The following is a 14,086-nucleotide window of genomic DNA, read 5'->3' as shown; positions in this document are numbered from 1 at the left end:
AAATCAGCAAACGTTCAAGGCAAGTTTTATGTAAAGTTCCACAAAGAACTGTGTAATGAAATCTCATTTAAACAAACAATGCTAAATAAAAATTTGCATTGTATTTCTTAGTCCAGGTGGAGGTAGAGGGTGTGGGAGCTGGGGTGGGGGTGGGGGGGTGGTGTAGGGAATTACCATTTGGCCAAAAGGCAACTTCAAAATTCTGAAATTGTGATCTAAGGAAAAGTGTAGAGAACAAAAATCAGGGAGCTTCCCTTCACACGTAGTTGAGATTTTCTGCCCCCAAATGATTTTTAAAAGAGCCCCCTCCTGGATATCATCAAGAAAATGCTCACGTTTACTGGATACTTTGCGATTTATATTTATTATATATCAAAAGCAGAAAGGGGCCCTTTGTAATTATACAAAAAATGGAGAAGTGCTGGATTGAAATTCTTGGGTTCTCGGTAGCATAGAAATGAAGCCATTTTTTAAAAGTACTCTGCACAAAAGCTTTTATTCAGACAAGTGTTAGATTAAGAGGGGTGAGGAAAGGATATGGAGACTCTACCACCAAGACAGAAAAGGTCAAGGCCAGCTTCTGGATGGTGAAGAGGCACGGCCAGCCCCTCCTGATGAAGCCTGTTTAAATCAGGACCTGGCCAACAGACTTAGTAGACCTCACACCCACCAAGGAGAATCAGACCATTTCTGTAATGACAAATGAATAGCAAATCTGATAGTGTTTCTTGGTTAGAGAAAAGGGGTTATCTTGGCAAGGGAAGTGCCCGTTGAAATATCCTATTTTGCAAATTCTGCAATGGCTTAAAAGAAGAGAATTTGTTTTGGTTCTACTACAAAGTAACCCAGATTAAGTGATGCCTGCCTAGAACCCCCAATTTTGTTTGCATTAAGATTGTAATGCCCAAACTAATTTTTTCCCACCACAATAAATATTCAAATTTTGGCCAACTGGGTCTTGAGGTATACCATATACATTAAGTAAATATTTTATGAAACGTGATCACATCTTAATTCTTATATGAGGGTTTGGAATAAAGTTCTTTAAACAAATTAATGCAAGAGCAGGAGGAAAATAATTCTAACTAAGTAACAGCTTTAGAAATTCTTTCTCTTCTGCCCTCACCCCTGTTGAGAAACAGTAATCTTTGTTCAAGTTAGGGGTATAATATTAGGAAATAATATGAAAATACTGACAGATTACATCATTGGCTTCACTATTTAAGAAGGGCCAGATCTTTGATCAGAAATCTTTGAGTGAGAAAAAGCATATATGTTGCTGTTCTAAAGCTTGAGTGATTGAAGCCTGCACAACAAGCCTGCAGGATGACCCCAGTGATCCTTGACACCTGGTAGTCATACCCTAGTGTCCCCCACTGAACAAATCTGAGCTGTGTACCTTACAGGATGGTGTGAGAATGAGGTAGTTATTCCCACTTTGTTTTCTCATGAATGCTTACTCTACAGGAAGCCAGCTGATATGCTGTTACAACACTCAAGCAACCCTACAGAGAGGTGTTTGTGGTAAGAAATTAACCCCTGCCAACAACGTGCGTGAGCCATGTTAGGAGTGGGTTTTCTGGTGTCAGTCAGACCTTCAGATGACTGCAGCCCCAATCGATGTCTTGACGTATAATCTAATGAAAACTCAAGGAAAGCTGCTCCTAGATTTCTGTCTCACAGAAACTGTTGAGATAATGCATATTTATTGCTATAAATCACTAGATTTGGGATACTTCGTTACTACAGCAATAAATTAGAAAGTGTTTTTCCCACCAAGATTCTGTAGTAGCAAAACAGATGAACACACCCTTGTTAAGCCATTTACAAAGTTGCTGGCTCTACAATTAGTGGTACTTAGTGAGGTCCTATCTCAAAGAATTTGCCATTTAATTCTCTTTTTCCTCAAAGTACTATATGGAGACCAGCAGTGATGGCATTACCTGGGAGCTTGTTAGAAATGGAGCATTTCAAATCCTACCGCAGACTCACTCAATCAGAAATTAAGATTCTGAATATGAGATTCCCATACTATATATAAGTACATCAAAGTTTGAGAAGAAATACTGATCTGTTTGATTCTTGTTATAGCCTGTAGTTGGAAACCCTGGCTATATACATTAAGAGCACTTCCAAAAAAATACTGTTGGTTGGGTGTCTGGGTGGCTTAGTTGGCTGGGTGCCCCACTATTGGTTTTGGCTCAGGTCATGGTCTTTGGTCATGGGATGGAGCCACGTGTTGGGTTCATGATCAGCAGGGAGTCCTCTTGGGATTCTCTCTCCCACTCCCTCTGCCCCTCCCCCTGCTCACATGCTCTCGCTCTCTCTCTCTCTCTCGAACGCTTGCGCGCGCACTCTCTCTCTCTCAAATAAATAAATAAATCTTTAAAAGAAAAATAAAGAAAGGAGGGGGGAATACTGTTGGAGAAATCTGTCTCTAGATATTCTGATTTAATTGTTCTGGATTGAAGTCTATCATGGTCATGACCTAATAATATTTTAGAATTTTTTCCCCTTGAAAACTACACTGTAACCTCAGATCAGCTGAATTCCTGGACTGCTCCAGACCTGGTTCTAGAAGTCAGCTATGTCCAGGTGTGTCCCTGAGATTGCCCTGGGACTACAGTGATGCACTGAACAGGATTCTTCTGGAGCATTGCCATGGACTCAGTTCATTCCAAGAAAAGTATCCATACCTTCCTACCTTCCAGGTAGATTGGGGCCACTCAAAGAACCAGGTGCTGAATAAATAAGGCTTCAAGGCCGCTTACCCACCTGTTAGATTAGGACAAACATCTTTTAGTTTCATCTTTCCCTGATAGCAAATGGAAATAACTAATGTTTCTCTAAGCCTTTAGGAAGTATGTTTTTATTGTTGACACTATTGAATTAAGACTTCCAGAATGATAGGTGCTTACAAATGTTAGAACTATTACTTAAGAAGCTCAAATTGACAACATTAAATACCACTTAATTGTGAGTGGGGGAGGGGAGGTATTTGTTTCCTTTACTAATGCATTAGCAGGGATGGAAACAATGCCTGGCACATGGCTTGCTCTTAATAAATATTTGTTTATTAAATAAATCCCTCAAAATCCAATAACTTCTGAGCATTTATTCATTCAAAGTTACTCAACATCCCATGTTAGCAAGCCTGCAATGGAAACTGTTTTATCGAAGGTCTTAAAATAAAGCTTCAAATTTTTCTTTTTTTAAAATACAAAATTTTGTGCCCTAACCCTATGTCATATTTCTAATTTCTGCCCTAGACTGGCCTCGGTTCCTCCTCTGGAGGCTAGTTAGGGATGTGATCTCTGCCCTTGAATCTCCTTCCTTTGTAGTTTTTTTGGCCTGCGCGTTTACGTTTCCCAAGCAGAAGCGCGCGTGCCGCGGCTGCGCCCATTAGCGCGCGGCGCGGGCTTGTAGCTGTCAGGCGGGCGGGGCTGCCTAGGACCCAGGAGGAGTCGGTCCTCTGCCGCCGCAGAGCCTCCGCGCTGACCCGTGCGGCCCCCTCCTCCTCGCGCACCCCTTCCCTCCCGGGCTTTGGCAGCCCTTGCGGGGCAGGAACCCCCGCACCACCACCACCACCTCCAGCCCCGCCAGCGGGCCGGGCCGGCCGCGGAGTCGGACGCGGATGCTCGCGGGTGGGCTGGGCCGGCCGGCAGCCGGGGAGGCGGGCTGCATTATTTCCCGCTAGGGCCGGGCTCTGTGGGAGGAAGGGGCCCCCGCACTGTCCTCTCAGCCCGAGTCCGCGCGCGCCGCCCCCGAGGCCGGGCCTGCGGGCAAGCCAGGCGGAGGCGCCGCATCCCCGGCCTCCGGCAGGGCTCGTGGGCGGGCCGGGGCCGGGCGCGACGCCCCTGCGGGCCCGCGGCGCCTCTCCCACGCTCCCAGCTCCTCCCCCTCCTCTTCCTTCCTTCCCCTCAGCCTCCCGGGAGCCGCCGGCGGACGCGAGCCGCGGCGGGCGCCCGAGCTTTGTGTGCGCCCGCGGGCCCGGGGCGAACCTCCGGCGGCCCAACTTTGCGGCTCCTGGCCGGCTCCCAGGCGGGAGTTGTGAGGCGTGGCTGGCCGAAGAAGGCGCCCGGGGTGGGGGTGGGGGGCGTGGGGCTCCCCGCGGGAGGGACCGAGCGAGCCGCGCTGGACAATGAGCTGGGCAGCTCGACGCTGCGGCCACTTGTAGGGGGGGCGCGGGCCATTCGTCTCCTCGGCGGCTCAGCTGCCCCACCTGCGAGGAGAGGGCGAGATGCCACAGCCAGGTGTCCCAGCGCTCTGAGGCCCCCACGGTCAGACGTCCTGAGCTGACTCTCTCATTGACACTAGGCTGCCCGGAGGCTTCGGCTGGGACGTTTTTTGTGGGGGAGCCTTCAGAGCTGCCGCGATGGCCAGCACCAGGAGTATTGAGCTGGAGCACTTTGAGGAACGGGACAAAAGGCCGCGACCGGGGTCGCGGAGAGGGGCGCCCAGCTCCTCGGGAGGCAGCAGCAGCTCGGGCCCCAAGGGGAACGGGCTCATCCCTAGCCCGGCGCACAGTGCCCACTGCAGCTTCTACCGCACGCGGACCCTGCAGGCTCTGAGCTCAGAGAAGAAGGCCAAGAAGGCGCGCTTCTACCGGAATGGGGACCGCTACTTCAAGGGCCTGGTGTTTGCCATCTCCAGCGACCGCTTCCGGTCCTTCGACGCGCTGCTCATAGAGCTCACTCGCTCCTTGTCGGACAACGTGAACCTGCCCCAGGGTGTCCGCACCATCTACACCATCGACGGCAGTCGGAAGGTCACCAGCCTGGACGAGCTGCTGGAAGGTAGGAGGAGAGGGTCGGGCGCGGCAGGTGCGGCCCAGCGCGACAGCAGGTGCAGTGGCCACAGGCTGGCGCGCGCCTGCTTGCGCTGCGCGGAGGGGAGTTTACCGGGTGCTTTCTAGGCAGCCATGGGAATTGTATGGTTCTGTCTGCTTTTCTATAGGCTCTCCGTGTGTGTGGGGAGGGTGGTGCGCTCCCCCAGATACTCTCTTTTCCAAGAGATTTGTCTTTAAAAACGAAAAAAAAAAAAAAATCCTAGCAGGCTTTGGTGACATCTCTTAAGACTGGTAAACTTGGGGGTTTTGTTTTTAGTGCAAACTGTTGGAAAAGGTGGCTCTCGGGTGAGGCTCTGGGTAACCCTCTTGCTAACAAGCTTTTTCTTCAGCTCTCTGTGTGGACCTCAATGCAGGCATCAGGGATGTTCCAGCATTCAGAACCCTGTTGGACCTGCTGTACTCCGAAGTTGTGGTTGTGAAATGCTTTAGGTTGGCTTTCAACAGAAGTTATATGAGGTCAGGAAGCGTGATCCCAGAAAGTGGTTCTCAACCTTGACTGCACCTTGGATCACTGGGGACTTTAAAAAATTATGGGTGCCTGTGTCCTACCCCCAGATATTCAGATATGTGGGGTGTGATCTGGGCAGTTGGAGCTTTAAAAGCTCCCCAGGTGATTCGATGTAGAGCCAAGTGCAGCCAAGATTGAGAATCACTGTGCTGAAGGGTTTTCCACATTTGGTTGGTAATGAGGTGAACCCAGGTCATTCTCTCCTGCCTCCTCCTCTATTGAAAGTACCTAGTTAGGATGATAGAGGATGTTGGAATGAGTAGTTGGGGCCTATTATAAATGAGTAATCCTAGAGTGTCAACCACGCTTTTCTCAAAGGGACTGCTTGGCTGTATGTTGTGTCATCCTTGAATTCCTGCAATACTGTATTTATTCTTCTTTCCTTTCAGGGTGAAAAGGCATTACTGGTAGTTAAGAACTCATTTCCAGATCTAAACAGCACCTATAAAGATGAGACAGAACCCAAGTATATGCTGACTGCATGTTTAAAGACAGTTTGCTCTCGTGCATCTTTCTTAATGCTCAATTCATGTAGTCATAGCAATATTGGTGTGACAGGGAAAGGAACTGAACTTGGAGCCAACTATTTTTCTTTTCTTTTCTTTTTAAGGTTTATTTGTTTTTTGTTTGTTTGTTCGTTTGAGAGAGGAAGAGGGAGAGAGAGTGGAAGTGGCAGTGGAGAGGCAGAGGGAGAGAAATCCTCAAGCAGACTCCTCGCTGAGGCAGGAGTCCAAGGTAGGGCTTGATCCCACCATCCTGAGGTCATGACTCAAGCTGAAACCAAGAGTGGAGGCTCAACCAACTGAGCCACTCAGGTGCCCCAACCAACAATTTTTCTTATATTATCTCATCATATTCTTATAGTTTGAAGGCTTTATGCCCATTTTACACATGAGGAAATGAGCAACATGCCTTGTTACACAGTATCTGAGTATATGCCCTTTCATCTCCAGTTCACCTCTAATAAATTGATACAGCCATACTGAGGAGTCCTGGAAGTGGTTGAGTTTCTCTACTTAGTCATTGTTACCAGAGGTTTATCCCTGTCTTGGTTAGATGAGGACCTAGCCTAAATGAAATTGTCTCTTCATTCTATATGTGTGTATTCTTGACCTCACACATTCTCTTGGTCACTGTGTGTTTTGGTTTTAAAGGCTTCCTCAGGAGGTGATGACAGCCAGAGAAGTATAAATAAAATGATATTGTTAAAGGACTCTTTTGCCTTCTTTATCATATTAAATACTTAAAAGCAACATTTGCCTAGATATTTCAAAACAGAATAACATTTTTGGACTGACCCAAGCTAGATTGACAGCCCTGTGGAGAAATCAAGGTGATACCTATTACTTGAGTACTCATTAGTCCCATTTCTTTGAAATACTGTGCATCATGTGGTCTGAAGAGGAACAAAAATTTTAATATCCTTCTTTCAAATCATTTTAACAGTGTATTTGCTACATAAATTAATATACTCCAAAGATGAATATCTTTATGGGGGGGTCAAGATGACCATTATGCATATTAATTAATAACAGCACATATTTACATTGAGTTTGTCATTGCCCAGGTGTTGCATGGTTCACTGAGTCTAGTTGTCAAACCCGTATAGTTTCAGCTGTAAATTGAAAGTTGACAAATTTCCTTCCGGTTATTTATTCACTGATTTTTGAAGGATGGGGAACTGCAAGTATGTATAAAGTCCAAGGTATACTACCATATGATAAATAATGGCATAACACAAATATTTGCACAACAGAAATATTTCCCTAATCTAGCCAATTGCCTGCTTGTTTCAAGCAGTATTTAATAAAATTACTGCAAAAGAAGAAAATTTGTGCCCTTCTTTTGTCATAGTGACATTCTCTCTGACAATGGATCTTTGTCTAGGTCTTGGAGTTCCAACAAAATGAGTGGAATACCCTGTTGCAAGGCAGTTTTCAAGAAAAGAAAGAGCCATCAATGCTTAATATTCATCACTTGAGAATTTAAATAGTTTCAACTTTCAGTTAAAAGTGTATGTTCAAATGTTCTGATTTATCATTTAGAAGAACTAATCTACCTGCAAAGTTATTATTTGTACCAGTAAAAATGGGTACAAGTCATATGGGTTTTGCCCATATGGCCAAAATTGACTAATTCATCTTAGTTCATTTTTAAAACTCCATTTTTTTTGTTTTATAATTATTATTTTAGTAATCTTTATACCCATTGTGGGGCTCAAACTCATGACTCCAAGATCTAGAGTCACATGCTCTTCCAACTGAGCCAGCCAGGTGCCCCTGGCCATTTTAATTAATTTTTTTTTAAAGATTTTATTTATTTATTTGTCAGAGAGAGAGGGAGAGAGAGTGAGCACAGGCAGGCAGAGAGGCAGGCAGAGGGAGAAGCAGGCTCCCTGCCGAGCAAGGAGCCAGATGCGGGACTCGATCCCAGGACGCTGGGATCATGACCTGAGCCGAAGGCAGCTGCTTAACCAACTGAGCCACCCAGGCATCCCGATTTTAATTAATTTTAATAAGGATTCTCTGATAGTGTTTTTTACAACATTATGTTTCTTCTTTGCCTCTTCCATCCCATGAAATTTTTCGTTTAGGAGATACTGTTTTCCCAAAGTGTTTTTCTAAAACATTTTTAGTGAAGAATAGAAAGTGATGACTCAAGACAGCTGGGCATGAACACTCATTCAGAGCCCCAATCCCATTGAACTCAGATGACAAAAGAAATTTGCATGGCCCAGATTTTTTCTTTTGCCTTTGACCTTGAAAGTCTCTGGAGACTAAAAACAGTGCTCAGGTGTTGGCTGGCACTCCTCTACTTCACTAAACCACCAGGTATCTTCAGCCTTTTGGTTTACCTCCCCTTGTTGGATTAACTTCACTGAGTTGGTGCTGGGCATTCCTGTAATACTGTTTATTCTTTAAAACTTGTTGGGGACCTTCTTTGAGGAGGGCTGTGAGTCAGTATTGGGAAAATCAGTTTTAGCTGCTTGAAACCATGAGCCAGCCAAACTTAGAGCATCTCTTATAGACAACTGAGGATGTTCTGATGATTTTTTTTCTTAAGTTCTCATGTCAGAGGCTAAAAGTCAGAATTCCTTAGCTATTTGTTCAAGTTTATTTATTTAACCTCTATACCCAACATGGGGCTGGGACTCACCATCCTGAGATCAGGAATCACATGCTCCTCAGACTGAGCCATACCGATGCCCCCTGGTCTTAGTATTTGTTTCATGACTGTTCTCCCTTTCTGAACATTTGGCTATATTTATAAAATTTTGATGTCCTGCTGAGACACGCCTATAGATAGTAGAAACATTGCCTGATCAAGTCAGACTACCTAGGTTCTACTGACTGGATTTGAGAAAAAAAAATTACCTTTGTTCTCTGAGCTTTAGGGTCTTTTCCTCTTAAATGAAAGGTTGGCAGATTACCTCTCTAAGATCCTTTGTAGAATGAAAGCATATATCTTTCCACTAAGTGGTTAGTATACTGAATGTATGATGGCTTAGGCTGCCTTTCCCTACCCAGCCCCTGTCTTCCAGAAAATTGACAAGGTTGTAAATGTCTTGGCACCAAGCAGGGAATGGGTGTAAGGTTCTGAGGAAGTATTTGCCAGGAGTCAAAATATTAATAGCTACCTGCCTCTGCCTCTCTCATTCCAAAGTAAAATGTTGTTTTATGTTATTTTGATCTTTTACTCCCCTGTCAACAACAAACATCGGATTTTTTGGCTTCTGAGAGAATTTTTATTATTTTGGTAAGTGATATTCCATCATTCCATTAAGTTAACTTGAAAATTGGCTTGATTAATTAGAATTTAAGAAAAATAAGGCTGTAAAGTGATCAAGCACTTGACATTTCCAAGGTTCTCCTAGTAAGCCTAGTTTATTGAATCTGGTTAGGTCATCTTCTTCTTCTTCTTCTTTTTTTTTTTTCCTTTCAAGATTTTATTTATTTATTTGAGAAAGAGAGAGAGAGAGGAAGGGAGAACATGTGCAGAGAGGGAGAAGCAGATTCCCCACTGAGCAGAGAGCCTGAAGACGGGCTCCATTCTAGGACCCTGAGACTGTGACCTGGGCTGAAGGCGGATGCTTCACAACTGAGCCACCCAGGTACCCCTAGATCAACTTCTTTGAAGGTGTTAAGCCAAAATATAGTTACTGAGAGAGTTCTAAGTAAAAATGAGTCTCAGTAAAAACCCAACTTAGGGTAGAGTCCCTCCCCCCATCACCGAAAGATAGATTTCTATGGTAATGATAGAAACTGGTTTCTTTGAAATGTGTTATGGTGAGGAAAGAAACATAAACCCCAATGGGTGAAAAGCTATTTGCACATAGAAGTTAAAATCAGTATACATTAAAGGTATTTATGATGATAGGATGTGGCAGTTTTTGAATCTCAGGTGTGCAAGCCTTCTCTGGCAGACTCCTACATTCTTCAAGACCCACTTCCAATATTGCCTTTATGAAGTCTCTTCCCAGACCTTACGGATACTGATCTCCGATAGCTGTTGATTGAAGGTCTGTTTGTTTTTGTTCCAGGTGCTGTTCCAGGGGAAAGTTTCTTTCCTCAAGATTCTCACATTCTAGAGGGAGAGAGGTCGTGAACATGAGCATACACAAATTGGTTCTAGCTCAGGTGCTGTGAATGAAATGGTAGGGAGGTGGGGCAGTATGATGAACAAGGCTTTCCGGAGGAACAGATGTTGGAGCCAAGGCCTGAGACCAAGATGATAACATTTCCCTTTGCTTACAGTATTTGTGCTTTAGGATATTTCATGTATAGGTTCTGAAATAAAATGCATTATCTTGTACAGCTGCAAAATAAGGTCTGTGCATAGTTCTGTATAGTTGCCTTAACCTCGGTTTCCTCATTTGTAAATGAAAGATGGTAATTGCTAAGACCCTTTCCCCTTTAAAGTTCAGTTATCTTAGGAAATGCTTCTGAGAGTAGGAAAGAGAAAGGATCTTGGCTCTGTCATGCTTTATGTCCCTTTTTAGGAGTCACCCAGGTTTAGGGATGCCTGGCTGGCTTAGTTAGTAAAGCACATGACTCTTGGTCTTGAGGTTGTGAGCCCCATGTTGGGTGTAGAGATTACTTAAAAATAAAATCTGGAAAAAAAAAAAGTCGGCCAGGTTTAGATAGAATTCTTAGAACCCTCAAAAACTTGTAGGAGGTTCCTCTCCATAAAACATTCTCAGGAAAGGGAAAATCGTAAACCTTTTGTGGGCTGGGACCACAATTGTTTTATTCATTTCTTTGTCCCATGCAATAAAAACCTCTAGCACAATGATTTATTTTACTCCTGTGCCATTTTTAGATTTTTTTTAATATGTGGGAATAGGTGGATATAGATGTCTTAAAAAATCTTTCTTAGTTAAGACTGGACAGTGGGCTAGATTTGCAGAGGAAGAATAAGGCAGTAGACTAAGCATACTGTAATTTGTCAGAAGGCACTACTTTGTAGACTGAAGGAATAGGAAAAAATTGGCTGTGAGATCAATTTAAGTAATTTTGATTACACGATTATCTTTGCTAACATCTCAAAGTGACTAAAATAATCTCCAGTTATGACTTGCTATGTTATTTATTGTTTATACATTGATTAAATTGTAATTTGCAACCAAAATATATCACAATGAAAGTTTTAAAGATTAATTATTTTAGAGAGGGAGAGAGAGAGAGAGCACAGGGGAAAGGGCAGAGGAAGGGAGAGGGGGATAGAAGCAGACTCCGTGCTGAGTGCAGAGACTGATGTGGGTCTGGATCCCACGACTGGGAGATCAAGACCTGAGCTGAAATCAAGAGTTGGACTCTTAACTGACTACACCACCCAGGTGCCCTTCATAATAACACCTTTAAAATATCTTCACTGATTTATCTCTTCCTTCACTCTGTATGTTTTACAAATTTTAGGTTACTTTAAGTTTTAAATAATAATTATAATTATTTCCTCCAGGCAATGATGATGCTCTCTTCCCCAATACATTTGTCCATCATCCTGGTCTTTTTACTTAACAGTATTTTGCCCCATTGGCACAGAATCAAGAAAAGAAGAAAAGGAATTTTACTACAGTTTATACTCATGTTCATCAAGACTCTGAGAGAGAAAGAACTTGAAAAATAGCCTGATGTGAACCCATCTCAGTAGTTTAGTGATCCAGGCCAATAGATGGAAGGCTCTGCATGAACCCTACAATGTGTATAAAACACTTAGTGGAGTCCTGGCATGCAGTGGCTCTTTGATAAATGGTGGTGGTCCTCAGCATCTTAACCCAAATTTTCTGTCCTTATAACCTCCCTGCTATATTCTAGACCCACCATTTGGAGCTACAAAAGGCTTATCTGACTTTTACACAGCAGCTCTTCAGACATTTGAAGACAGTGGTCATAGTTTACTATTTTTCCTTCCTTCCCATTCTGCAAACATCACCTCTTTTTTTTTTTTTCCAACATCACCTATTTTTTGGGCAAACATTTGGTGTCTGAATCTTTCATCACTTGCATTGAATCTTTTTTTTTTTTTGTAAATATTTATTTATTTGAGAGACAACATGTGGGGAGAGGGTGAGGAAGGGCAGGGGAGGAGGGAGAGACTTTCTAGCCGACTCTCTGCGGGACATGGAGCCTGTCATAGGGCTCCATCGTAAGACCCTGAGATTGTGACCTGAGCCAAAATCCAGAGTCAGATGCTTAATTGACTGAGCCACCCAGGTGCCCCCTGGCATTGAATCTTTTTGAGCCATCTTCATTATCAATCACTTGCTTAAAACTGGGGCCAAGTCTTCTCAGACTCACAGTGAGAACTGGGGGTGAAGGAAGAAGGTATTAAGGAAGGGTCTCCAGAAGTTGGAGTAACTCTGTTAAGGAAAGTTTTACCTCTGCCTAGATGATGAGCCAGTTGAAGGACTGACCCTTGATCCATTATGCCTCAGTTGCTTTAGAAATATTAGATGGAGGATGTTTTGGTGGCTCAGTTGGTTGTACGTCTGACTTTTCATTTCAGCTCAGGTCATGATAGCAGGGTCATGAGATCGAGTCCTGTGTTGAGCTTTGCACTGGGCTTGAAGCCTGCTTAAGATTCTCTCTTTTCCTCTCCCTCTGCCCCTGCCCCCTCCAAAAAAAAAAAAAAAAAAAGAGAAATATTAGATGGGCACATTTTGTTTGAAGTTTTCTCTCTTCCTTAACATCTGTAAGATTGCAGTGTTTCTCAAACTTTTGCAATATTTAGGCCACTTAAACATGAAAAACAATGCAAAAAATCTAACAACTAACTTGTAGAAGTTCAGTATTGCCTTAATTATTTTAATTACATTATCATTTAAATATGTAGAATGACTGATATAAAAGTATATTCTTATACTATAGGTCTTACACACCAACACAACCTAAACAAACTGATAATGTAAATATCAACAAAACCACATAATCAATGAAAATATAAAAAACAGCAATATAAAGCTGCAGATACTAGTTGCTCAAACTAAGTTGTTCCCAAATGTGATCATGGCACTGAATCCTGAGTTCAGTGTGCTGTATTTCAGAATGCCATATCAGGAGTCAGTTTTGGATTGTTAATAAAGCTCCACTCCTACAGGTAAAACTACGTCCTCTGGTCTTAACCTACTGTGAACACATCTTTTGCAGAGATTAAGTTCGCTTCTCTTTTTCCTCATTAACTCCCAGCAATGTTACACCCTTTGATACCAAAGGAGTTGAAGCTGGACACTGAGTGGTCTGGCTATATTTGATTGATAAGCAGTCGTTCACATATTCCAGAATAGGATGATATAAACATTTTAAGTTCTATCATTAAAATAAGCACAGTATTAAAATTGTCAGAGTGAACTCTTGTAAATTATGGAATATGCTTGCCCTAGGGGTGAGGAACAAAAAGCAGATACTGGATATGGTTTGTGGGTTCCATCCTACCAGAGGAGGAGATGCAATTTCTTTTTCAGCTGGTAAGCTTTATAAAGCTTTTTGGTTCATGAGTAAGATTTTTGTTTCTACTTTTACCTAATTTTTTTGGTCTTCAGTTAAACTTTTCTGAAATTTCAACACTGAAACATGGATTTCTGGCCATGTTTCTTCACAGATTTTCAGATGCTCAAAGTCATTTTTGTACCCCTTTCTCAATGGAATGTATCATAGACTATACTGCTGGATGAGACTTGGGACATGACTTGGTTCAGCCAGTTGCCTTCAGAGGTATTAAAAGAGCATTGGTCTTCGAGATGAAATCTCGTTTTGTGTCCTCACCCTTGCCCCTCAGCTAAGGCCATTACATTCATTTTGTGAATACAACAGCAATGGTCCAGTGACACAGCAAAGACGCACAGAGTGGGATAGGCTTCAAGGCCAGAGCAGTGCACTTTGGTTAACTCTGCTGATCCCCAGTTAGTTTAAATTCTTGGTTCTGTACAGTCTGGGTAAAAAAAAAAAAAAAGATGTTTGCCACAAAAGAATAATAAATCAGTCTTTCTTTTCCTCATCCTGTATTTTTCTTAGCCAGATGGGCGTGGGAACTCATCTCTCGTGTGTTTTAGATGGAGATAAGCACATTTTAATCCACCCAGTAGGACAGCCTCACAAATGCTCTGCTTGATGAAGGCTATCAAACCATTTTGTAGATGCAGCATACCCAGATTTATTTTCCTTGGTTATATGTCTTTGGAAGCAATTTTTTCCTCTGTTTTAGAAGTTAGGAAAGAATTAAGATTTCTAAGA

At 43.0% G+C, this 14,086-nt stretch overlaps 1 protein-coding gene across 10 annotated transcripts in view; it reads left to right on the top strand.

The window, feature by feature from the left end:
- Nucleotides 1-4,132: 4,132 nt before the first annotated feature.
- Nucleotides 4,133-14,086, top strand: part of DCLK2 (doublecortin like kinase 2) — a 161,274-nt gene continuing 151,320 nt past the window's right edge. For 9 of the 10 annotated variants that reach the window (XR_006380945.1, XM_044224890.1, XM_044224889.1 and 6 more), the window contains exon 1: nucleotides 4,318-4,796. Coding sequence is in view for 9 of the 10 variants with exons in the window: in XM_044224890.1 (XP_044080825.1) it covers nucleotides 4,376-4,796 (421 nt within the window). In the remaining variant the exon portion in view is untranslated. Of the gene's footprint in view, nucleotides 4,797-14,086 lie in introns of all 10 variants that reach the window. The other variant, XM_044224891.1, reaches the window with a different exon arrangement.

This window comes from Neovison vison, chromosome 11, assembly GCF_020171115.1.
Source record: "Neovison vison isolate M4711 chromosome 11, ASM_NN_V1, whole genome shotgun sequence".
NCBI classification, from domain to species: domain Eukaryota; kingdom Metazoa; phylum Chordata; class Mammalia; order Carnivora; family Mustelidae; genus Neogale; species Neogale vison.
The sequence above is the reverse complement of the archived record's forward strand: the minus strand, read 5'-3'. Positions and strand labels throughout refer to the sequence as shown.